Source organism: Pristis pectinata, chromosome 14 (assembly GCF_009764475.1).
Source record: "Pristis pectinata isolate sPriPec2 chromosome 14, sPriPec2.1.pri, whole genome shotgun sequence".
In the NCBI taxonomy this organism is placed as follows: domain Eukaryota; kingdom Metazoa; phylum Chordata; class Chondrichthyes; order Rhinopristiformes; family Pristidae; genus Pristis; species Pristis pectinata.
In genome coordinates this window covers 16,611,307-16,639,018 of record NC_067418.1, presented here as the reverse complement: position 1 = coordinate 16,639,018, position 27,712 = coordinate 16,611,307, and the positions used below count along the sequence as shown (strand labels likewise).

Sequence of the window (27,712 nt, the reverse complement as noted above, 5' to 3'; positions counted from 1 at the left end):
AATGTGCTCAAAATGTTACTCAAAACACATCCAAAAAGTTTAAAATAATACACTCAATGTTACATCACAGAAACAGGCCACCTGAACAATAAAGCACACCTTCTATAGGAGCTTGATACCAACTTAATTTTGACTCTACAATAGCTACTGCTATAATTATTCTCCAGCTGAGCTCAAAACCTGGTGAACCGTTATGCTGCAATGGTAAAACTCAACATTTCCTTACAGCCTATCCTACTACCAGAGACTCACTGTAATCAGAATAGTGAGGCCTCTGGTTACCCGGACTGTCCAATAAAGAGCCAATTACCTACAGTCACCAACTCTGTCTGCAGGGTGCTGCAGATCTGATGAGTGGCATGATGCAGTTACTCAGTCTGAGGTTGACCACAGAACCATAGAACACTAGAGCACAGAAAACAGACATTCGGCCCTTCTAGTCTGTGCCGAAACGTTATTCCACTAGTCCCACTGACCTGCACCCAGTCCATAACCCTCCAGACCTCTCCCGTCCATGTATCCAATTTATTCTTAAAACTTAAGAGTGAGCCCGCATTTACCATGTCAGATGGCAGCCCGTTCCACACTCCCACCACTCTCTGAGTGAAGAAGTTCCCCCTAATGTTCCCCCTAAACCTTTTCCCCTTCACCCTAAAGCCATGTCCTCTCGTACTTATCTCTCCTAATCTAGGTGGAAAGAGCCTACTTGCATTGACCTATGATGATCGTGCCGTATTCCCCTTCCCTACCTGTGACCATTTTGTGTGCTTTAAAAGCAATTTCACTTGCTGACTGCAAGCTGATTTTTAGTGGGTTTGTCTTACAAGAAAGCATTTTCATATTCTTTTTCCCTTGGCTCTTGTGCTGAAGTCTCCAAAGTATCTCTTTCACACTGACTGTTTTTCACAGCCTCTAAACTCTCTCTCTCTGTTCTCATGAGAATTAAAAATAAACCTTAAAAAAAACACTGAACAATATAAAAATCTTATCAGGAAACGTTTGCACCCTCAAGGGCTCCATTACCCATTTAGTCAACATTTCCAGCTGTTCTACATGGACATCAAATTGCACAGTGTGATCCCATCCTATTTAAGATTTGATTGAATCACTGGTACATTTCTGAGAGATTTTAGGGCAGCCGAAAATATTTCTTTTGAAATCCAATGTCTGCTCCAACACTAATTCCATAGTGATGATTAATATTGTAGATCGTGACTTAGTGTCAGGAATGAGAGCTACATAGGAAAGTATTTTTCCCAGTTCACTGCTTGCCCTGAGAAGGTGACAACAGGCTGTCTTCTTGAAATATCGGATCATCAAGGTAATGGTGCTTTGACAGATTAGATTAGAACTGAGCCTTCCAATGATGGAGTTCTAGTCAACAGCATGTATCGTGCCTATACACATGTGGCAGGACTTCACTCCTGGCAAACTCTGAATTGATGTAGTCAGCAGGGGTAACCCTACAGCAGCAGCGTTGACTCTTTTAAGTACATTTGTCAGCCTTAAACATCAGCAATGCCTACAGTGCTGCTGTGAGCATAATCTGTTGGAGAATCGACCACACACCTTGCTGACATATTATGGATTTTACTCTGGAATGGAACAGCCGTCCTTGCTCAATGGATTGGAACCGATATTCCGGGACTGGGAATGAGAAAGGGTTTAAAGGGAGCTGGCAGATAGGATTCTATCAAATGTCTTATTTGACCTTTCGAATTGCTGGCCAGTATCTATGGACCTTACATGCCAGGCTTCTAACTAAAAACATCACCTGGCCAAGTAATTTTCATTCAAATTAAGATGATAGGCAGCCAACAGCTTAATGTGATGGGCAGCCACAATTAAATGCCTCTGCGCTATGAAACTATGAAGATCTCAAATAACATTTGTTCCTCTTTAAATTAGTCCATTAATGGTTTCTTGATAAAACACAAAGGGGCATGTTAAATAATAGTTGGAGTAGATACTCTTTCAACAACTGGAAGACTTTGTGCATGTGAATCAGTTTCAGTTTGTCTTGCACCTTAAATTCACGCCCTAAAATTAAAACATTATTTGATGCCAAGATAAGGTGATTCATTTGACATCAGTTTACTATTAACTGAGGATACACTAAATGGTGAAATGCTATCCAAACATTTCAATGTGACTCACCTGCCAAGGAAGAAAGCAACATAGAAGATTGAACTGTTGAGGTTGACAAACTCAAAGAGAAACATTTTTAAAGCAAAGCTGTTCTCCCATTCTGACTCTGTGCGTGGGTGCTCTGTAACGACAGACAATGTCTTGGTGAGTAATAAACTAAAATGTCCTCAAAGAGATATGTTTAACTATTTGTGGTTTCCGTAAAATAAAAGTTCATTAGATATTGAGTAAACTTAAATTCACGTTCTGAATTTAAATTCTCATGTGTTCCAAGAAAATAGTTTTTAATGAGATCTACATATTTTGTAATTACTTTAACTCCAATAACACTGAAAATTGATCCCATTCAATAGCTAGAGAAACAAAGGACTGCAGATGCTGGAATCTAGATGAAAAACACAATGATGCTGGAGGAACTCAGCAGGCCGGGGCAGCATCCGTGGAGAAACACAGGCCCATCAATAGCTGCTGAATTCACAGGATCGCAGAACGGTTACCCCATAGACGGAGGCCAATCAGCCCGTCGATGGTGTGTATCGACTCTACACAAGAGGGATCAAGTTAGCCCCACTCCCCCATTCTTTCCTCCTGAGCTTGCAAATTATGTCCTTTTATTTATCTACCCAGGTCTTTTTAAATGTTTTAATTGAATCTGCCTCCACTCCCACCTTTGTGTATTCCAGAACCATACTATTCACTGTCTAAGAATATATTTCCTCTTATTGCTTTCGGTTCTTTTGCCAGTCACCTCCATTCTATGCCTCCTAGTTCTTAACCCTTCCAGCAATGGGAACAGTTTCTCTCCACTTACACTTCATGGTTTCAAATACCTCAATCAGATCTCCTCACAATCTCCTCCATTCCACAGAGAACAACCCCCAGCTTCTCCAGGTTATACACACAAGTGAAGTCCCTTATCCCTGGAGCAACAAATAATGTGCTGGAGGAACTCAACGGGACATGCAGCACCCCACAGATGCTGCTCGACCTGCTGAGTTCCTCCCACACATTGTTTGTTGCTCCAGATTCCAGCGTCTGCAGTCTCTTATGTCTCCTTTGTCCCTGGAATTTTTCTGGTAAATCTCTTCTGTGATCTCTCCAAAACGTTCACATCTTTCCCAAAGTTTAGTGACCAGAACAGGATACAATTCGCCAGTTGTGGCTGAAGTAGTGTTTCACAAACGTTCATCATCATTTCCTGACTCTTGTATTCTACTTATAAAGGCCAGGATCCTGAATTAATGTTTAATCACCATCTTAATCTATGCTGGCACTTCTAATAAACCACACACGTATACCCTCAAATCTCTCAGTCCTCTGCCCTTGTATAATTGTGCTCTCAGTTATACATTGTTTCTTCCCATTCTTTCTGCCAAAAATTTCAAAGTATTATATTTCATCAGCCACATTTCCACCCATTCAATTGGACTGTCCATAAGTCCTTGAAAATCAAAGAAATTACAGTTGCTGGAAACCTGCAATAAAACCAGAAAATACTGCAAACACTCAGTAGGTCAGGCAGCCCCTATAGAATGAGAAATCGAGTTATCACTTCAGGTCAACGAGCCTTCGTCAGAGCTGGAAAAGCAAGGAAACACGTTGGTTTTAATTTTCAGAGATAGGTGGTGGGGGTGAATAGGACAAAGTGAATGTCTGACACAGTGAGGCCACGGTTGCCATAGTGATACGTTGTTTACAAAGTGTTCTGGCTGATAGATTAAAGAGGGAAGTTAGAGAATGAGGAAAGAAATAAAGGGAAATGTTGAAGGTGTGAGATGCAGGTCAGGGCTGTTACAGAGAACTGGAACCAAAAGGAGGATGTTGGAAATGCCCAGTAAATCACTCTCTCTCCTCCCTCCTTCCATCGGGCACACAGATACAAAAGCTTGAAAACACGCACTGCCAGGCTCAAGGACAGCTTCTATCCCGCTGTTATAAGACTCTTGAATGGACCTCTTGTACCATAAAGACACTTGACCACACAATCTATCTCATCATGGCCCTTGCACCTTTTTGTCCACCTGCACTGCACTTTCTATGTAACTGTAACACTATATTCATAGAACATAGAACACTACAGCATGGTACAGGCCCTTCGGCCCACAATGTCGTGCCAACAATTTATCCTGCTCTAAGATCTATCTAACCCTTCTCTCCCACATAGCCCTCCATTTCTCTATCATTCATGTGTCTATCTAATTTTAGTCTCTTAAATGTCCCTAATGTATCTGCCCCCACAACCTCTGCAGGAAGTGTGTTCCACGCACCCACCACCCTCTGTGTAAAAACTTAACCCTGACATCCCCCTTATACCTTCCTCCAATCACCTTAAAATTACGTCCCCTCGTGTTAGGCATTGTCGTCCTGGGAGAAAGTCTCTGACTGTCTATTCTGCAGTTTGTTATTGCTCTTCCCTTTCTACTACCTAGATGTACCTTACAGATTTTTAAATTAAATTAAATTTTTAAAATTTTATTTACAGCGTGGTAACAGGCCTTTCCGGCCCAACGAGTCCCCACCGCCCATTTTTTAAACCTCCCATATTAACCTACCTGTACGTCTTTTTAGAATGTGGGAGGAAACTGGAGCACCCGGAGGAACCCCACGCAGACACGGGAGAATGTACAAACTCCTTACAGACAGCGACGGGAATCGAACCCCGATCACTGGCGCTGTAATAGCGTCGTGCTAACCGCTGCACTAGCATGCCGTTATCTTTACAGCAGAACCAGATGGTTCTTATTTAAATAGGGGAATCAAGTGACCTGAAATGATTGAATTTGATGTTTTGATATTGAATTCAACAATTTCATGGCGTCCTCTTAAAGATATTTTTTGAAAGTCCATTTTCTCCATAAAACCCATTTCTCTCATTGATCCTCGTCACTTCATTGGAAAACTCCATCATTAATTAGACATGAATTCCCTTTAACAATCCATGCTGAGTTTCTCTAATCAACCAACACTTGTTCAAGTGAATGTTAATTCTGTCCCTGATTACTGATTCTAGAACTTTCCCCAGTCATTGCGTGCATCTCAACACTTTTTTTGAGGATATACAGGCACATTACTCTTTTAGAGGTTAAATCACTTAAAAGATCATGTTTCTGTATGCAAATGTTTCAATAAGATCTCATTGACTTACCCCAGTTTGTAAGCATCTGTGCAACTTTTTCATAAACCTCAAGATAGAAAAGAAACATAGAAGTGTGAGATGTTTAACATAATAAATGTTGAAGCTGTGTACAAAAGTTTATTTGTGAACATAAATTAATGCTCTCTTCCTAAAATTATTGTGTGTATTTTTTTGACACTCTACAAAATATGAATGCACGATTAGGTCAAAAAACCTCTCCAAGGCCACACTCATCACTGGGGTTACTCTCTTCTCTTCATGACTAACTAAAGCACATTTAATCTGCAGCTCAATCCTGTGATTGATTTACTTCTGAAAAAATCTTCCACAGAGTTCTAGTTAAACTCACTTAGTCATCTTCATTCTGGCAGTCTCTCTGCCCAATGTTTCATTTTCTTGCCCAATCACCAGGTTTCAGCATTGGATAACTTTTCAAAACACGCTTGTTTATTAACTTTGTTTTCATGTCACTGTCTCTGCCATTTTGAAGATTTTTGTAAGCATTTCACTCCATTAAATGATTAACAATAGTGTGGAAAACAGCACTTACCACATTCAATGCCATGATAATAGCAAAGTTGATGCACACCCCAGACCCAGCTGTGGCAAACTGCCAATTTTTCTTCACAAACTCCCATCGGAAAGATGCAAAGAGCTCCATTGTCACAAGACGATACAACACCACACCAAAGACTGCAGCCAGGACCAGCAAGATCTAGATTCAGCAGAATTAAATAGCAGGGTCGTTGCACTGTGTAATGAATTGACCTGTACGATCAGTATGCAAGACAAGTTTTTCACTGTACCTCGGTACAAGTGACAACAATAAACCAATACCAATACTTTTGATGCTTAAAATTGTAACAAGAGTTTGGAGTTGGGATTAAAGGCATGAAATCTTTCTCCACCAGCTGCCAGTTACTTCCTTTTTATTAAAAAGTAGGTGAAGATTATGGGATTGGTCATATTCTATTTTGGATTTGATTTGATCCTAGTCTGAGGTTGATTCGATCCTTTTAAGAAGTTGGATCTGCCACCAGTTTGGTGATATTTCATCGATGGTTTGACATTGGGTTGATACTGGTTTGGAATTGGTTTGATGCTAGTTTAGAATTGATTTGGATTCAGTTTACGATTAGTTTGAAAGTAATCTGTGGTTAGCTTGATGCTAATTTAGGGTTTAATTTACAGCAGATAGATATCAAGGCTCATTAGACTTTTGGCAGATAGTTTCAGGGAAGCAACTTCAGTTTTTATTGATCTGTTGTGCTTGGTATATGAGAAACATTTGCTCTCAGTCTAAATTTGCCAACCAAAGGTGACACAGGACTTGAAAGTGACAGTAAAGAACTTACCACAAGTATTTTTCCCTTAAATGTAATATTGCTAAATCGTTATTAATCAAGTCAATACAGAGTGAGATATTTACTTTCTGCAGATCTGCCCAGTCAGAAACACTCAATACTGATTGAAGAAGTCGCAGGTGGACACAGTACCAATGAAGAGTGGCTGAACTTTTAGCTGTTCCTCCCAAGTCAGAGACATAAGCCTTACTGTTTTCACTAGTTCACATTAACTCTCAAACATTTCCTGATCCCTGTTCCAATGAGAAGTCATTGTCCTGAAACATCATTGCTGTTTTTTCACACTGCAGATGCTGCCTGACCTGCTGAGTTCAAATATTTTCTCGTTTTATTTCAGACATTCAGCATCTGCGGTGCTTCACTCTCATCTATCCACTGTTGTGTCACCGCTGAGGCTGTGATCCAAGCCCCCACAATGTCAGCCCCATGTCAATGCACAAAGGATTTGGAGTCAGTGCACTCAGTACCACAAAACGTGGAACATAGCTGCGCACACTCAGAGTGAAAGGTTTGTTTGGAAGGATTTCACGATGTATAATCACAAATGCAACTAACAACATTTCTAGCATTTTAATGCTGCAATCATGGTACTGAGAGGAATTGTTTATTCTGGCTCCATCTAAACTCTTAGCTACTTTTGTGTTTCATAGGCACGCTTTTGAATATACAAATAAGGAGAATTAGGAGTAGGCCAATCAGTCCCTTGAGCTTTCTCCACCATTCAACAGCTAATCTGCTTGGCTAAACTCAACTCCTCATTCTTGCTTATCCCGGGTAATCTTTCATCCCGTGCTTATTAAATATATATATACTTCTGCCTTAAAATTTTACATTGTCTTTTGAAGAAGAAAGTTCCAAAGACTCACAACCTCTTTAAGAGAAATAAAATCACCCCATCTCTTTCTCAAATGTGCAACTCATTACTTTTAAGTAGTAACCCCTAGTTCTAAATTCTGCAAGTATTGAAAACTCAGCCCAATCCTGGGAGATAATCAAAGGTCCTGAGGCACAAAAACAAGGCTGAAACAACACAGAAGTCATGGGCTAGAAATTCAATTGCATAAGACGTGCATTTTTATGCAGTATACAATTACAATGAGGTGTAAAATCCATTGTGTTTCACTTCCTGATAAACATGGCACAATCTTAAATCAGGGGCGTCAGACATCAGACCTATGCACATGAATGCTTAATACACAACATGATCGCTCTGTGGCTCTAAGTCTTCCCCCTAAGATTTGCTGCTTCAAGAACTGCAGCCATGTCAGGACACGATGCAGGTAAGTACGTCCTACCTGCCCAACTTCTGAGATTACTCGTGATTATGAATATTAGGTTTAAGCTGGGAACTGCAACACTCATACCCATGACACCTTGAAAGACACGCTCCCATGCAGCTGGAGCTGGGAACCCCCGTGGCATTTCTGTCTGATAGAATTTCCAAGCTCTTGGCTTTGTAGTTACATAGAACATTACAGCACAGTACAGGCCCTTCGGCTCACAATCTTATGCCAACATTTTATCCTGCTCTAATATCTATCTAACCCTTCCCTCCCACATTGCCCCCCATTTCTCTATCACTCATGTGGCTATCTAAGAGTCTCTTAAATGTCGCTAATGTTTCTGCCCCCACAAACTCTGCAGGCAGTGCGTTCCACTTACCCCTGACATCCCCCTTATACCTTCCTCCAATCACCTTAAAATTATGTCCCCTCATGTTAACCATTGTCGCCCTAGGAAAAAGTCTCTGACTGTCCACTCGATCTATGCCTCTTATCATCTTGTACACCTCTATCAAGTCACCTCTCATCCTCCTTCTCTCCAAAGAGAAAAGCCATAGCTCACTCAACCTATCCTCATAAGACATACTCTCCAATCCAGGCAACATCCTGGTAAATCTTCTCTGCACCCTCTCTAAAACTTCCACATCTTTCCTATAATGAGGCGACCAGAACTGAACACAATACTCCAAGTGTGGTCTGACCAGAGTTCGAAAGAGCTGCAACATCACCTCGCGGCTCTTGAACTCAATACCCTGACTAATGAAGGCCAACACTCCATACGCCTTCTTAACAACCCTATCGACCTGCATGGCAACCTTGAGGCACCTATGGACGTGGACCCCAAGATCCCTCTGTTCCTCCACAATGCTAAGAGTCCTGCCATTAACCTTGGATTCTGCCTTCAAATTCAACCTCCAGAAGTGTATCACTTCACAATTATCCGGGATGAACTCCATCTGCCACTTCTCAGCCCAGGTCTGCATTCCTTCAAAGCTTATAGCCACTCAAATGGCATTAATCTTCAATAAGTCCCATTCAAGATCATTGGTTATTCATTGTAAAGCATATGGAAGTGCAGGCAAAGATTGTACTGTACATTCAACCTAAGTGAGCTTTTTTTTACTTGGCCTTCTGGGAACAATTTTCTTCAGAGCATACCGTGCCGGACATTAAGTGGCCACACAGCTCTGTGGATGATCCACCAGTGTGGAAACAAAGGAAGTATCGAGAGGGTTATGGATCTTTCCTCAATAGAAAGAATAATGCCTTACTTTGACCATGGAGACATTTAGCCCATGAGAAAGATTTGATGTTGGGCTCTGCTGGCAGACTCCCTGATAGCACCTCCACTGAGAGCAGAAGTAGGGAGGGCTTACAAATTTAAGCTTTTTAACTAATCAGCTCTCTTCCCACATAGGAACTTATTAATACATTTGTCATGGATAATGTAGTCACCTTCAGCTATGCCAAAAGGCAAGAACACTGCACCAAATGAAACCTAGAGATTAAACTTGCATCATAAAGAGATCTCAAATTTCACTGAAATAGGCCACTCAAGCTAGAAGGAAATTAATCATTCTGCTCTCACAAGGCTGGGAGAAACCTTTCCAGTTCCCTGAGCAGTGATATGAGTGAACAATATGAGCAAGGTGACAAGCCTAGAAAGATACTTCAGCAGTAACTGCAAAGCAGAACTGATTAACTGAAATCAATCTTAGATGGCTATTCTTGGGTGACCCAGCTTAATGGAATCCTGGGCTGCACTTCAGCCTTGCAACAGAAGGCATGTCTGAGTATAGGAGAGCAGCATTAAAAGCAAACACTGCCAATGAGCTAAGTGAATTGAAAAAGTAACGATTGCAGTCCCATCAAATTGTTAAATTTGTATGCATGGGTCAAAATTTAATGCCCAACACTAATTGCCCCTGAGAAAATGATGGTCAACAGTCCATGTGGGAAGGTGCCCATGGTCCTTTAAGTAGGGAGCTGCAAGATTCTGTTTCAACCATGGCAAAAGAATAGCAATATGAACCCAGATTGGAATTGGGTCAGTAGTTTGGAGGGGAAATTGAAGGTGGCCGTGTTTCAATGTGCCCACTTTCTTTCTTCTTTTTGGTGATACAGATCATAGTTTTGGGGGCTCACGTCGAGTACTGGTGACTTGGTGCTGTTCATCTTATAGATGGTACGCAAGTCAGACATGATGCACCAGCGATAGAGGAGTGAATGTTAAAGGTAGTAGATAGGATGTGAAACCAGTCATAGATTGTGTCACCTTTCTCAGTGTTATTGGAGCTGAACTTATCCAGGGAAATGGAGAATATTCCATCACATTCCTATCTTGTATCTTGTTGATAGTTGGAAACTCAGGGCATGAGTCACTTGTTAATGAATACCCACAGTTTCTGATTTGCTTTTATAATCATTGTAATTACATCCATTAAATGCTGACCACTGGAATGTTGGTTGTTTAGGAATGATGATGATGATGATGCGTTGAATCTTAAAGGAAGATAATTGAGAGTTGCTTATGTCCCTCAGTACAAAACAAGCCTGAAAACCGTCCATGACTTGCCACATGTAGCTGACTGCTTGACTGCCAGTTGACACATTTTTTTTTATTAAGGCCCTCCTGCTGCTGCTTTCTGCCTGTTCCCTGTATACCTGACTCAACAAAGTTAGTCTCCTGGCTTGAGGGAGTGAGGACCATGTTGGATCATGAGGTGACTGATTGGTGGAGTGCTTTTCTGTTGATGCCCACATGGTTGCCAGGTCTTGAGCTGCTAGCTCTATTCTGAATCTGTCTCTTTCATTATAGTGGTTATCCCACACAGTATGATGGTGAACATCTGAATGTTCAGCATGTTGGACAGCAACAGTAGACAGAGTATATTTAGGTCAATGACCTTTCATCAGAGCCTGGTGATGGGAAAATGGGACTTCATCTCCACATATTTATACCTACCATAAACATTGCAGAGAATAATATTTGACAGACAAATTGATGAGTACAAAGTCAAGCTATAAACTAACTAATGCTCAGTCAATAACCTAATTATATCATTGATGACATTAAGAATGTTGCTCTACCTTTACTAATCTGGAAGAACATTATTTACAACCCCCAGATCCTTACAGACATGCAAAGCTCTGATATATTAATTTGCTGTAAGAAAAATCAAAATATCTCACAATTACTTTCACAAGATCTACACCAGCCCAATCAAAAAGCTTGTCCGTAGCTCAAATATATTTTTTTGAGACTAAAGCCGATATATTATTAATTGCGGTGAAGAAACCAGGTCAATAAAACCATGTGCATCCCCTTGAGGACTTACCATGAAGAATATTCCTGAGACAGACACGAGGAGCCTGCTGAGTTTATCAATGAATGGTTGGAATGGTTCTGGCTTTCCCGTGATGGGATTAACACGTTCCTTTTTAGAATATTTCGCTTCAAACTGGGGACGGAGTTCTTCCTATCAAAGAAAAAGTTAAACAGAATTAATATTGGGGAATTTTCAAACCTACTACATGCTGCAGAGCCATTTAAGCTGCAGAACTGGATGTGTGATTAGCCTCTACAAAGGAAGTGCGAATAACTACTAGCATGCTATTAAACATATGCCAAGAAAAACATTTTTCTTGTATAAAAACTCATTTTAAATAAAACAGTACTCTTGTTATACCTATTTGGATCTTTAATCAGATGGACTATAATATGGAAACCACTTACTTTAAACGGCTTGTGAAATAGGATGAACAATAACCTCCCTGTTGTTTTTGACACTCAAATGATCTCCTCAATGGTGAGAATGCAACTTTATTTTATTGAACCAATGCTCAAATTGTGTAAGTAAAATTCCAAGTAGATTTCTGAGAGAATATAAATAAAACATGTACCTGTTGATAAAGAAAGCATTTAAGGTATAAAATCTTCTGGGTGAAAAAGTGTTCCCCCCAGTTGCCACCTGAATTGGGCTTGGACTGCTATCAGCATATCGCTAATGAGTTGAGCTTTGCCATTCAAAGGCAGTTTGTTGGTCACACGTGGACAAGCAGCTACTCAGCAACAACAGGTGGGTCGGTTGGGTCCTGTGGGGTTGGTGGGTTGGGGTGAGGGAAGAGGTGATCAGAAAAGGGTCAAACCGAGGCAAGCAATGGTGTCCTAACTACCTGTGGAGGTAGGACTACCTCCTGCTGATCCTTGTAGCTCCATACTTTATTTCCAAACTGCATTTTTTCAGGGGAGCATCCAGGGGTCTATAAAAGGGCCTCTGGTTAGACAGCATGATGGTTTGGTTAAACCGTGCACTGATGTGCGCTTTGTCAGCTGATTTAAGGCAGAAAAGGGCTTGAAAGAGGTTTGTGATTCTCTCTTTGCATGTACAAAGGGCCTAAGTGAATCTGGATTAAGGTGGAGAGAGGACACCCTTCCGCTGCAGAATGTAAAGAGAGTGGCTCGCTATCTCCTTGAGAGGTGGTAGGGCTTGGCAATAAGTACTGGCGCTGGCAACAATGTCCACATCCTGATAAATAAAAGCAAAATGTGTGCCTGTGTTATTTTGAAAAAGACATGCAACTGACAGACACAGAAATAAATGGAATTTAAGATTATCATGATCAAATAGATACCACAGGGTATATTTTCCTCTGCATTGATAAAATAACAATTCATTGGTTTTTAATGGTGGCAGAACAGCTCAGTTCCCTTGATACAGAGGAAAACTTACTCTTAAAGTAATTAAATAATCCAGAACACCTGATGATATCTGTTCCATTGGACTACAAAAGAATGAAATTGCTTTCATGTCATAACAAAAATGAAAGATCGCGAATGAATTTTGCTGCTTTGCCCATTCAGTTTTATGGATCTGTGAACACAGGACTTTATCTCACAACAAACCAATTTGTGACTTACAGTATTAATTAAAATAGTGTTGACGTACAATGCAACATAGCCCCGAGTTGTACTCGAGGCAGCCTGCACCTCAGGGACATCCCCTCATGCTGGTGTTGAGGTTATACTTGTATCTTGCAGCTCCTAACATCCTCATTGGCAAGGCTATCCAGCAAGAATGATGAGACCTCAGGCAACTTAACCTGAGGTCACACCCCTGGACTGACCTGCTGACAGCTTGTGCTGTCAAAGGGGTTTTCCAATCTACTCTAGATGTCTCTAATCATTCGTAAATGCATACAACTAATTTAAAAATATTAAATGATTTCTAAATATTAAAGAATAAATGCTGTTAAAACACATTAAACTACTTTAAGTTAATTAAAAGCATAAACATAAAGGGAAATAAAGAAAAACATGACAATCTTCACCTATCTTCTAATAAAGGACATTAATTCCATTCAAATGCTGGCCATTGCAAATCTAAGGGACCAGACATTAAGAATATCTAGCCCCTCAGCTGAAGGTGATACATAATTTGAACTCAGTTGTGAGTGGAGCAAAGGAACAGGAGGTCAGGTGCACTGGCCACCCAGTGTGTTCAGTAGCTCTTTGCTGCTGTGTTTGGGCATAGGAGTTATGACTGTGCTGACCCAGGAGAATGCTGTGGTCAGCAGCTAGAGGGTGGATGACAATATCCCTTCAACAACCAGCCAAAGGGAAGTGTAATCCCACAATCCGTATCCTCAGTCCATACTTTCTTGTACTCCAGGTGCTATGTGACTTGTCCAACAGTTGATGCTTCCTGAGAAGGATGCACTACCATGGAATTTTTCTGAACTCACCTCCTCTTCTTCCCAGTCAATTAGATCCCAGTTATAAGTGAGAACTGCTCGCCGTCTTTTCCAGAACTCCAAAAATACGGTAGCTGTAATAAAAACAGAAACAAACTGAATAAAAGCAAGAAACCTTTAAAAAAAAACTCAGGATATCGCAAAGTGCTTCCATGCCTTCACTTGGAACAAGGAAACGTGGCCAGTGATTGGGCAGAGCAGAATTGGCCACTGGCTGCAGTAGAGGTTTTCAACCAGCAGCCTACTCAGTCCACCCCTGGAGTCTGCATTCTTTTTAAAAAACAAGTAAAGGTTGTCACCTGGGTATTGTCAGGAAGGAGTGGGTTAATGTGAGGGTCATTCCAGTTAGTACCTTGTTTGCTCATTTTAGAAGTAGACATTTGATGGCGTAGAAATGAATTGACAAGAAGCAAGTTATGTGGGTGTAGCCAATGTAAGACTGTGAGAGCTGCAAGTGTCATCTCCTGTGGAAAATATGTTGGGAACCACTGGACTGTATTCACTTCCAACACATACATTTCCTATCAACTGTAATAGAACCAAGTGTGCAGGGGCGAGCATAATCAGTGGCCAGCATTCTTCGATGTGCTTGATTCTGACAATCAGAGATGGATTTCACAGATGGTGGAAATCTGAAATAAAAACAGTGCTGGAAATACTCAGCAGGTCAGGCAGCATCTATGGAGTTAATGTTTCAGGATGAAGATCCTTCATTGTCACACCGCCACATGCCACTTCACATTGTTTGTAATGATGAATATTTTGTGGTGTTGGAATACTAGAGAGAGGATATGAGTTCCATCTGATCCATCTTTTGTTCCCACGACCCAGTCACACCACACTAAGCAGAATTTGAATCATGTCCAAGGGCAGGGAGGGAGCAATGACACGGAACTTTATCTGTTTCAACTGCAAAGGCTGCCATAAATGATATGTGCACATGGTATCAAATGACTGCTGGCAAAATGCTTCTTAACTAATTCCAGTAATTTCAAGGTACTTGCTAGCCACACATATTTCCTTTCAAAACTAATTCCACATTACTAAAATGGCAGACATTTACACACAGCTCCATATATTACGTTTTGGAAAAGGGCTTTGACATGAACGAAATTAAAGGAACAGAACAAATGAGAGATTTGTAGCGACTCACCGTCCGAGCAAGCGAACCGGCTCGGCGGTCGGGTCACGCGCCGTTGAAGCGGCAAGGCCCAAGATGGCGGTGGGCCTTCGTCTTCCCCGAGCGACAGGGAGAACCTGCGCGCGGGAAAGGTTTGACGACGTGGCGTATACGTCATTGCCGTTTTGAGTGGGCAGGAACAGGCTCTCTTAAAAGGCCCGCGCAAGGCAGGAAAATAAACCAGTTCTGTTCTGAAACTCTACGACTAGTGTCTTGTGTTCATTCCGCGGTAGCGACCGCTACAGATTGTTGTTTTCTTTTGCAGGGGTTGAGAAATAGCATTATTAAATCAATCATTTCAAACAGTCAAAGTTGGTGCCCAAGTGAGGGTATTATCCCTGTAATGAATCGGTGCAACTATACATTGATTTTACCATGATGTTACCTTTAAGCATGCAACCTTCAGCAAATGATGTACATATTAAGACACTCTTAAAAACAATTTGGATGTTCACATTTCAGTGCCACGCTGGGCTAGGTTATGTGAAGATTAGGCATGGGTATTTTTCAGAACCAAGGCAGAGTAAATGGAGCTGAACAAGATGCTGCTGTTCTTAACTACTTGTAGAAATCACAGTGAAGTAAAACTGGGTAAAAAGAGTTCATGTCTTGAATACAGGAAAAAGTCAAGATGAGAAGAATAGATCCTTATCTTCTCCACCCACGTTCTGACGTACTACAAATATCACCTTCTGTCAAAAGCCACACCCAGGCACTCACTACATTGTTATTAGAAACAAGCTTTTACACACCCTCGCACTAGAGGCATTGTCAGGAAATTGAATTCAAAGGTCAGGAAGTTATGTTGCAGCTTTTTATAAAATTCTGGTTAGGGTGCATCTGAAGTACTGCATTCATTTCTGATCGCCCCATTATAGGCAGGATGTGGAAGCTATGGAGAGGGTGCACTAGAGGTTTGACAGGATGCTGCCTGGATGAGAGGGCATGTACTATAAGGACAAACTTGGGCTGTTTTCTCTGGAGCAGCAGAGGCTGAGGGGAGACCCGATTGAAGTTTATGAGATTATGAGAAGCATAGATAGAGGAGACAGCCGGTATCTTTGTCTAAATGTTTAATACTAGAGGGCATGCATTTAAGGTGAGAGGGGATGTTCAAAGGAGATGTGCGGGGCAAATTTTTTTTATTTTACACAGAGGGTGGTGGGTGCCTGGAATGCGCTGCCAGGGGTGGTGGTGGAGGCAAATACAATAGAGGTGTTTAAGAAGCTCTTAGATAAGCGTATGAACATGTAGGGAATGAAGGGATATAGACACTGTGTCTGCAGAAGGAGTTAGCTTACTTAGGCGTTTAATTACTAGTTTGATTAGTTTGGCAAAACATTGTGGCCAAATGGCCTGTTCCTGTGCTGTTCTATGTTCTAAAAATATCCGATAATTTTACAACAGCCTGAGTTAGAAATCCATGGATAATTCCTTATAAGCACAGCCATGAGATCTATCTGCTGGCATCCACTGACCTATTACCAAACACTGCTGCAGAGGGCAATTGTATAGATATCAAATAACGTTAACAGTTAAGTAACCTACAACTTGACCAAATCGCCTTGAAACCTCTTTTCATCCTTCTCACAGCCTCACCTGGTTTTATGTTGTTGTCATATCTACATGTGTTGCCTCACCAGAGTCACTGATGTATATAGTGAATAGCTGGGGCTCAATAATCGATCTCTGCAGTACCCCACTGGACCTAGAAACCCAAGAAAACCCTATTTATTCCCACATTGCTCCTGTCTGTCAATCAATATCAAGTCCATGTCAGTATACCCCAAATCCCGTACACTATAATGTTACATACTAACCTTTTAAAAGGACTTTGATCAAGTCAGAGTCCTTCTGAAAATCCAAAATACAGCATCTCACTGGTTCTCCCTTATCTGTTCAACCAATTACATCCTCCGAATCCCTAGTTGGTTTGTCACACTGATTTCCCTCTCATAAATCCATGTTGACTTTATCCTGTTGATACTTTCTAAATGTTCCATTATCATTTTCTTTATAATAGATTCTACCGTTTTCCTTACTGCTGACGTTGAGCTAACTGGTATATAGTTCAACATTTTTTCACTTCATTCTTTAAATAGTAGGTCACGTTTGCCACCCTCCAATCTGCAGGAACTGTTGAATGATCCAGACAATTTAGAAAGATGATAACCAATAATATCTATTATTTCCATGGCTACCTCTTTTGGATACAGTTTATCAGGTCCTGGGGATATATTGGCTTCCATTGCCAGCAATTTTCTTTCAATTTCTCCTTTTCTTGGTTCAACAGAATTTCTGCAAAGTTATTTATGTCCTAGAACAGAACCAAAGTACTAGTTTAATGGCTATGACATTTCTTTGTTCCCCATTATGAGTTCCTCCTTTACTGACTATAAGGGACCTACATGTGTCCTCACTAATCTTTTTCTTTTTACATCTGTCCTCATGTAGATTGGTGCTAATTTCATTGATGATACTTCCTTGAATCGCTGTTGAATGTTGTTCTATGTTAAAAGCACCTTTTAAATGCAAGCTGTTATTGTTGAGATTATAACATGTGCTATATCAATGCAAAAACCATCTCTCGTTTAATGCAGGACATTGAGTGAGTGGCACATTATCCAACAAGATAAAAATACCCCCCCAAAATTTGTGAAATTCTGCACTTATTAGAACAAGAAATCAAAAAGTGAAACTTTATAGCTAAATAATAACAGAAATTTTCAACCAGAAACTCTATTTGATCAGAGAACATTCATTTTCAGTGTCTCTTATGTTTAGGAAGCTGGTGAGGCTTTTCACCTTTTCTCAGGTCTAGGTAAATTTGCCAATCTATTGCTTCCTCAAACAGACATGGTAGGAAAATATGCAAGGCAAGAGAGAGGTGCACTCTACACTCTCATCTCGGGACTGGCAAGTTTATAATTTCATTACTAGCACAAGATTCCAGCTACAAAAAGAAACAATAACTGCTGGCAAAGCTGTCTTATTTTGTGCTTGCTAAATGAAGAAAAAGTGATTACAATTGCAACATCAATCCCTGAGGTAACCTTTCACTCTCTTGCTTATCAAGAATCTATGTTTACTTTAAGAATATTCAAAATCTCTCCTTCCACTGTCCTTAAAGGAAAAGAGTTCCAAAGACTCATGACCCCATGAAAAAAGCCTCCTCTCTATCCCATATGGACAACCCCTTATTTTTAACCGGTGACTATCTATAGATTCTCCCAAAAATGAAAACACCTCTCCACAGTCACCCTGTGTCAAGACCCCTCAGGATCCTCTGTGCTTCAATCAAGTCCCCTCTCACTCTTTTAAATTCCATAGATACAAGCCAACTCTGTCCAACCTTTTCTCATAACACAACCTAGTCAATCCAGATATTACTGCAGTAAACCTTCCCCAGTGCATTAACAGAACTACTAGTGAACATAGTACTCCAGATGTGGACTTACTAATATCTTGTATAACTGAAGTACAACCTCCTTATTGTTATATTCAATTCCCTCAGCATTGACAGATAAATTCTGTTACTTTTCCTCATTACTTTCTGCAGAAGCATTGTTCATTATGTATTCGGCACCAGTACACCCAGATCCCTCTACAACTCAGAGTTCCACAACCTCCTACTATTTAGATAATGCACTTTTTTTTATTTTTTCTGCTAAAATAGACAATTTCACCTTTTCCCACATTATACCCCATTTGCAGATCTTTGCCCACTTACATAACCTATCTACATCTCCTTGTTGCTTCCTTTTGTCCTCTTCACAACTTTTTATGTCATCAGCAAACTTAACAACCAAGCCTCCAGTGCCATAATCATTTATACAAATTGTAAATAGTTGAGGCCCTGTCTCTGTGGCACATTACTCGTCATATCTTACCGACCAGTAAAAAGACCCAATTATGCCTCCCCGCTTCCTGTTAGTAGCCAATCTTCTATTTATGCTAATCTGTTTCATCATACACCATCAGCTTTTATTTTTTGCAACTACCTCTGATGTAACACCTTAAAGACTGCCTCTAGAAATCTAAGTGTAGTACATCCCATGTTATCTGCAGCACATGATATTTATTAAAAGCACTCCAGTAAGTTGGTTAAAGTGATTTCCTTTTCACAAAACTATGTTGACTTTGCCTGATTGCCTTGAATTTTTCAAAGTACCCAGCTACAACGAATTTTAATTAGAGCTTCTAATATTTTCCCAACAACTGACATTAAGCTAACTGGCCAGTAGGTTTCTGGCCTGTCCCCCTCCATTTTTGAATAAAGGAGTTACATTTGCTTAGAAGTTGCGACTTTTTGATCCAATTTCCATTAAGAAATTGAAACAACTTCTGCACACTGATGAAATCACCACATATGCAAAATACATTGGGGAAATGATATCATTTACATTGCAAAATACATTGGGAAACCTATATCAGGATGAATTGTGACTGCAAGTGCTAGTACCAATTTACCAATGGATGCAGATTCAACAGGAGATGGGTGCAAACACTTTTTACACAGAAAAAAATGTACACAAATGATCCAATTTCTAGACAAATCAATCTGTCAACAAGATGAAAACTGAAGGTTTGGGAGACTTCAAAAACAGTTTTTCTTTTCAAGGTGAGGATCAAGACATAAATACATTCTTAACTTCATTAATATCACTGGAAAGGCAGCCATTTATTGCCCATACCCAGTTGCCCTTGAGAATGTGCTTGTGTGCTTTATTCTTAAACCATTGCAATATGTTTGGTGATGGCATTCCACCAGTGCTCATTGACAAGAAGTTTCAGAATTTTAGCCTGAAAAAGTGGTGATGGAAGAATGATGCTAAACCTCCAGACTAGGGACAGTTTGTTTCTTGGAGAGGAACTTTGAGGTGAAAATGTGCCCATCCAATTGCCTTTGTCTTTGCAGATGGTTAAAATCTTGGTCTCCAGGGAGATGACTCACATCAAAAGTACTTCCTATCGCCTGACTCATTGTGTTTCTACCTCCATTGTTCAGAATGCAGAACCCAATGAAAATAATGTGTTTAAATAAAGATTTGGGGAGTAAGTTGAAGTAATATGGAAACTGCACAGCAAGAAGAGTGGAGCACACAAGCAATGGGAATCACAAAGTTGGAAGTGTGCCTGTGATATTGGTAAATTCAACCCGTTTTCCATTCAGAAAAGGATCAGAGACCTGAAAACAGATACTGCAATGGATAGAGGAGGGAGCTGCAATTCCTGGCAACATAAACTATGGAAGTACAACTCAGCAGATCTGAAATTAATGCCAACACCTCAATAACCTTGCACCTGCAGATCAGAATCAACCATATTGCTGTGAGTTTGGAGTCACATATGGTTTCTGAGAAAATCTGTGGTTTCCTCATCATTAGTACAGTTACAGCTTTTTACCAAAGCTCCCAAAGGCGCAACAGGTTAAGATGGAATGTTGGCCTTCATTGCTAGAGGGATTGAATTTAAGAGCAGGGAGGTTATGCTGCAACTGTACAGGGTACTGGCGAGGCCACACCTTGACTACTGCGTGCGGTTCTGGACTCCTTACTTGAGGAAGGATATACTGGCTTTGGAGGCAGTGCAGAGGAGGTTCACCAAGTTGATTCTACAGATGAGGAAGTTAGCCTATGAGGAGAGATTGTCACCTGGGACTATACTCACTGGAATTCAGAAGAATGAGAGGGGATCTTATAGAAACATATAAAATTATGAAAGGAATAGATAAAATAGAGGCAGGAAAATTGTTTCCACTGGTAGGTGAGACTAGAACAAGGGGACATAGCCCAAAGATTCAGGGGAATAGATTTAGGATGGAGATGAGGAAAAACTGCTTTTCCCAGAGCATAGTAAATCTGTGGCATTCTCTGCCTAGGGAAGCAGTGGAGGCTACCTCATTAAATATATTTAAGACACAGTTAGATAGATTTTTGCATAGTAGGGGAATTAAAGGTTATGGGGAAAATGCGGGTAGGTGGATCTGAGTCCACGGCCAGATCAGCCATGATCATATTGAATGGCGGAGCAGGGTCGACGGGCCAGATTGCCTGCTTCTGATCCTAGTTCTTATGCTCTTCTGTTTAATTCCAGGATTCTTTAGTCATCCAAGTTTAAGATTTCCCCATTGTTATGTTGGGATTTGAAGACTCTGACTTCTGGATTCCTATTTCAGTAGTTTAACCATTGTGCTGCTGCATCTTACTATCACAAACTGGTATTTTCCTGTCTGTCAGACCTGTGTATTCATATATACAATACGACTATAATGTCACTCAGCCTTTCTACACCAGCTCTCTTAACAAGCTCTGACCCCACCGATTCCCTTGCCTTCCAACAGGACATTGGGTCAGACTGCCCATCCTACCAGCCACGAGTTAAGTTGGCACCTCACTGGGAAACTTGGTCCCAGTGTCCTGGTGGAAATTCCCAGCAGTTGCGTCAACACACAGTCAGTGCTGTTGGTGATCCTGGCAGCACCAGTATGAGTCAGTGTATCACCACAACACAAGAACTCAATGCAATCTACCCAGAGCATAGCTCATTCTGATTTTCCCTGCATTATCTACTATAATTGGAATTATACTGAAAGTCTGATTATCCCACACACTTTTGATTTTGGTAGTGCTGGATGAGCAGATTTTCCGAATTATTGGATGTTATCCCTGTCAGCCCAACACAGTTCTATATCACTTTTTTTTTGCATATGTTACATCACAGTATAATAAATTTTCTAGTGAAACTGTAGAGTTTAAAGGGAGCAGGAAAATGAGCCCTGGCCTGCACTCTGACCCACACTCCCAGTATACACAGCTGACATCATGAGTCCATGGATAGTAGGTCCACAGATAATGAGGACTTAAGATAAGATATTTAAGATATTTATTTATTAGTCACATGTACATCAAAACACACAGTGAAATGCGCTGTTCTGCATTACTGAGAAAGTGCTGGGGGGCAGCCTGCAAGTGTCGCCACTCTCCTAGTGCCAACGTAGCATGCCCACAGCTCCTAACCCGTACATCTTTGGAATGTGGGAAGAAACCACAGCACCCGGAGGAAACCCACGCAGACACAGGGAGAACATACAAACTCCTTACAGACAGCGGCGGGAATTGAATCCAGGTCGCTGGTGCTGTAATAGCATTATGCTAACTGCTACTCTACTGTGCCAAGGGGAAAGATTTAACAAGAGATCTGAGGAGCAAGTTTTTCCACACAGAAGGTGGTGGGTATATGGAATGAACTGCCAGGAGATGGTAGAGGCAGGCAAAATTACAACATTTAAAAGACTTTTGGACAGGTACATGGATAGAAAGGTTCAGAGAGATATGGGCCAAACACAGGCAAATGGGATTAGCTTAGATAGGCACCCTGATCAGTAAGGACGAGTTAGGCCAAGGGGCCTGTTTCTGTGCTGTGCAACTATGAATCTACGAAAGACTGGGACAGGTTCAATATGAACAGAAGGTACAGAGGCAGGAAACAGTCAGGACTGTGTTGATTTCCTTGCAGGGTTTAGAAGCACACCCAGTAAATGCAAATTACCGAAACGGGTGAAAGGTTAGCAATCAGCTCATCTGGGATTCGGTCTATCGAAATGTACAGAAAGCATTGATCAGGATGGAAGCTCACTATTTCAATGACTTTGGACACAGCTAGAACACAGAAAGCCATGGATAGACAGATGGAGATACTGATTGCACAAACCAGCAAACTCTAGATCAGACCTAGGAAAGGAAGCGGGATGGACACAGTTAAGCATCAGAAACAAAAGAATAAAATCCAGACAAAGAGGAGGCTTTCCTGAAGCTGTGGACAACCATGAGTTGACAGAGAAAATTTCCTCTATGTACAGATTAATGTGCAAATTATGTGTCAAGCTTAAATACTGGAAGGTGCAAAGCAAAATTATTTTGAGGGAATGCCAAAGGAAGAGCCAAAAGATGAATGGAAAAGAAATTCCTCCACCAGGGAAGGTGGTGTTGAGTTCGAAGACATACTAGATATTGGAGCTGCAGATTGATGGGGAATGACTGGATGTGATGGGTCCCAGAGAAATGAAATCTGCACCACTATCCAGGTCAGAAGATGCATGAGAAGCAAACTCACAACTATCAAACACCAGCTGAAACCGGATATGGAAGTGCAAAAGTTTAATCAAGCTACTCACGCTACACTGAAAGATCTTCACTGAAAACGGTTATCTGAAGGATAATGTTTTGAAATAAAACACCGTGCTGACAGTAAACAAAGTGGGTAAAATTCTACAAATTGGAATAACCTAAGTCAGAGGACGACATAACGAGAGAATTTTCTTTGTTACAGAAATGGAAGGACCTGCCATGCTGGCTCTGAGAATGTGTGAGGAACTACAGCTGATCTTAGTAACGAAGGCCTGGAAGGGACAACATTGAAAATTTAAAGCAGTACTCCATTAAGAAGCAAAAAGGGCCTTCCAAATTTTACCCCAAATATTTTGATGAAATACTTGGAAGCTTTGAGGATTTTGAACATTATGTCACTGGTGATCCCCAAGGAAAACCCACAATGTAAGGTACCATTTGAGTTGATGAGAAAGCTTGAAAAGGAACTCCAAAAAGTGGAGCAAAAGTAGGTTACAACACAAACCAAATCCTACTGAGTGGATGACATTGACTGTGTTGAGAGAATTCTATTGGATGGCTCTGAAAATACTGAAACTTTAGATCAGGTGATCAAGCAGGGGCACTCTCCAAACCCAAAGTTGGAATAGATTATTTCAGCAATGGCAGAAGCCAAGTTTGTCCAATCAGAGATTTGGGCTAATCTAAGAAAAATATGCAGCTCCCACTGAGATGAAAGCACCAAGGAGAGGAGAGAACTTGTGTCCCAAGACAAGCCTGTTTTACTTTATCAGAGAAAAACTGCCTCTTGCAGGGAAGTGCCCCTCCTACAGGCCTGGGAGCAGTACTTGTACAAGATGGCAAGCCAATGGCATTTGCCACTGAAGCACTAATATTGGCAGAAATGAGTGTGGCAATATTGAAAGGAAGCTACTAGTAGTGATACCAGAGAAACAAAGGACTGCAGATACTGGAATCTAGATAAAAAACACTATGATGCTGGGGAACTCAGTAGGCCAGGCAGCATCCATGGACAAAAGCAGGCGGTCAATGCTTTGGGTCAGGACCCTTCTTCAGGACTGAAGATAAGAAAAGGGGAAGCCCAATGTATAGGAGGGAAAAGCAGAGCAGTGATAGGTGGACAAAAGAGGGGAGGCGGGGTGGGCACAGGGTGGTGATAGGTAGATGCAGGTCAGAGATAGTGATAGGCAGGTGCAGGGGAGGAGGGGAGAGCAGATCCACCAGGGGATGGGTCAAAGGTAAGGAGAGAAAGGAAATAAAAGGGAGAAAAAAGAGAGATAGGCTAGGGAAGGGAAGAAGAGAAGAAGAAAGGTGGGGGCTGGGGGGTTGTGGGGAAGAGGGGTGGGGATTACTTAAAGTGGGAGAATTCAATATTCATGCCGTTAGGCTGCAAGGTTCCAAGACAGAAAATGAGGTGCTGTTCCTCTAGTTTGCGCTTGGAATTCTCCTGGCAGTGCAGGAGGCCGAGGACTGACATTTCAGTGATAGTGTGGGAAGGGGAGGCATTCTCCCCCACTTCCGCCATCTCCAACAGGACCCCACTACCAAGCATATCTTCCCCTCCCCACCCCTTTCTGCCTTTCGCAGGGACCACTCTCTCCGCGATTCCCTAGTTCACTCCTCCCCCCACCACCCCACCCATCCCGCTCCCACCCCAGGAATTGCCCACTGCCCCTGCCCTAGGTGCAACACCTGCCCCTGCACCACCTCCATCACCTCCATCCAGGGACCCAAACAGTCCTTTCAGGTGAGAAAGAGATTCACCTGCACCTCCTTAATATCATCTACTGCATTCGGTGCTCCAAGTGTGGCCTCCTCTATATCGGTGAAACCAAATGCAGAGTAGATGACCGTTTCGCAGAACACTTGCGCTCTGTCCGTAACCGCGATCTGCATCTCCCTGTTGCCAGTCACTTCAACTCCCCCTCCCACACTATCACTGACATGTCAGTCCTCGGCCTCCTCCACTGCCAGTAGAATTCCAAGCGCAAACTGGAGGAACAGCACCTCATTTTCCGTCTTGGAACCTTGCAGCATAACGGCATGAACATTGAATTCTCCCACTTTAAGTAATCCCCACCCCACTTCCCCACAACTCCCTCCCACTTCTCTTCTTCCCTTTCATACCCTATCTCTCTTTTTTCTCCCCTTTTTTTCCTTACCTTTGACCCATCCCCGGTGGATCTTCTCTCCCCTCCTCCCCTGCACCTGCCTATCACTATCTCTTACCTGCATTTACCTATCACCACCCTGTGCCCACCCTGCCTCCCCTCTTTTGTCCACCTATCACTGCACTGCTTTTCCCTCCTATATATTGGGCTTCCCCTTTTCCTATCTTCAGTCCTGACCTGAAATGTTGACTGCCTCCTTTTCTCCATGGATGCTGCCTGGCCTGCTGAGTTCCTCCAGCATCATAATGTTTTTTCAACTATTAGTAGTTGTAAACGGATGCAAGAAAATCCATATCTATCTCTGCAGAAGGAAATTTGCAATAAAAAGTAATCACTGACTTCTAGAGCAAATCTACAAGAAAACTTCTGTAAAGCACCAACAAGACTGCAGACAGTGTTCTTGATACTTCAAAAGATATGATTTCACTCTGGTGAAGGAATAGTTCAGGCAGATCTTCCATCTGTCTGTCACTACAGGAGACATGAGAGATGAGAGATCTTGGTCAGAAGATGCACAATGTGGTAAATGTGCCCCCTTTGAACTGAGTAAGATCAGAGAAGAGGCTGACAAAGATGAACAGTTGCAGATGCTCTGGGATAACTTGAAAACATGAAATAAACACAGCCAGCTCTGGTTCCCCGCCCCCACTGCTGCCCCTGCCCCTCCCCCTTCCTCTCCCACACATTTGAAAGACAAACTGGTTGGTAGGTTAATTACATTAGGTAGGCTAATTGGCCACTGTAAATTAACCTAGTGTAGGTAGGTGAGATGAGATTCAGGATGAAGTCAATGGGCATGTAAGAGAGAACAGATTACAGGGAAATAGGCTTGATAGGATTACTCTAAGTCAGCATTGACCCTCTGTGCCGAATGGCATTCCTCCATGTCATAACAAAATATGAGAAATATATATGAGAGAGACATCATTCGTCAATCAGTGATGACATCTCAGTGGAAGGTGGTATGCGGGATCATCACATCCACAAAATGGGAGAATTATTCCATAAGACAGGAAGGCCAGATAGGGATAGAAGAATATAGGCTGAAAAATAGATCATCTGTATACTGGGTTGAGTCGGAGTACAGGAAGGAGATAGAGAGCTTAGTGGAATGGTGTCATGACAATAACCTTTCCCTCAATGTAACAAAACAAAAGAGCTGGTCACTGACTTCAGGAAAGGGGGCGGTGTACATGCACCGGTCTACATCAATGGTGCTGAGGTCGAGAGGGTTGAGAGCTTCCAAGTTCCTGGGAGTGAACATCACGAACAGCCTGTCCTGGTCAAATCACGTAGATGCCACGGCCAAGAAAGCTCACCAGTGCCTCTACTTCCTTAGGAGGCTAAAGAAATTTTCTTTGTCCCTTTTGACTCTCTAACTTTTACCAATGCACCATAGAAAGCAGCCTATCTGGATGCATCACGGCTTGGTACAGCTACTGCTCTGCCCAGGACTGCAAGAAACTGCAGAGAGTTGTAGACACAGCCCAGCGCATCACGGACACCAGCCTCCCCTCCCCAGACTCTTTACCTCTCATTGTCTTGGTGAAGCAGCCAGCATAATCAAAGGCCCCACCCATCCGGGACATTCTCTCTTCTCTCCTCTTCCATCAGGTAGAAGATACAGGAGCCTGAGGGCACGTACCACCAGACTTAAGGACAGCTTCTACCCCACTGTGATAAGACTATTGAACGGTTCACTTATATAATGAGATGGACTATGACCTCACGATCTACCTTGTTGTGAGCTTGCACCTTATTGCACTGCACTTTCTCTGTAGCTGTGACACTTAACTCTGTACTGTTATTGTTTTTACCTGTACTACATTAATGCACTCTGTACTAACTGAATGTAACTGCACTGTGTAATGAATTGACCTGTACAATCAGTATGCAAGACAAGTTTTTCACTGTACCTCGGTACAAGTGACAATAATAAACCAATACCAATGATTGCAACAGAAGAAATGATGGGTGCTGAGATACCACATGCAGCATCAGAGCTGATTTGTTCACCCACAGCCGAGAATGATATCTCATGTTGTGGTCTCCTGCTCCAAGTTCCCACTTATCAGAAGGATGAAAGATGTGGGAGCTACATCTACCACAGCAGCTTGAATCCTGTTTGAAGAACAAGAGATTCCTTAGAAGAAAAACACGATGAAGCTGGAGGAACTCAGCAGGTATCTCCTACTATATTCTATATATATTGCCTTTATTCTTCTATCCCTATCTGGCCTTCCTATCTTATGGAATAATTCTCCTATTTTGTGGGTGTGATGATCCTGCATCCAGCCAGTAATAATACCACCTTCCACTTTGATGTCATCACTAACTGACCAATGATGTCTTTTTCATATATATTTCTCATATCCTACTGAGTTCCTCCAGCATCATTGTGTTTTTCATCTAGATTCCAGAATCTGCAGTCCTTTATTTCTCTAGATTCCTTAGAAACTCATGTGTGATGACAGAAGCCAACCCACTTCTAGCAAATTTAGAGAGCGTGTTAAATGATGTGGGTTTGCAATTATGACTTCAGTCTCA

General features: G+C 41.7%; 1 protein-coding gene across 1 annotated transcript in view; it reads right to left on the bottom strand.

Moving 5' to 3' along the window:
• Nucleotides 1-27,712, bottom strand: part of ano3 (anoctamin 3) — a 364,194-nt gene that overhangs the window by 55,651 nt on the left and 280,831 nt on the right. The window contains exons 16-20 of the mRNA XM_052029629.1: nt 13,677-13,759; nt 11,270-11,410; nt 5,835-5,999; nt 5,294-5,330; nt 2,158-2,269 (exon numbers count right to left, since the gene is read on the bottom strand). Coding sequence (XP_051885589.1) covers nt 2,158-2,269; nt 5,294-5,330; nt 5,835-5,999; nt 11,270-11,410; nt 13,677-13,759 — 538 coding nt within the window. The remainder of the gene's footprint in view (nt 1-2,157; nt 2,270-5,293; nt 5,331-5,834; nt 6,000-11,269; nt 11,411-13,676; nt 13,760-27,712) is intronic.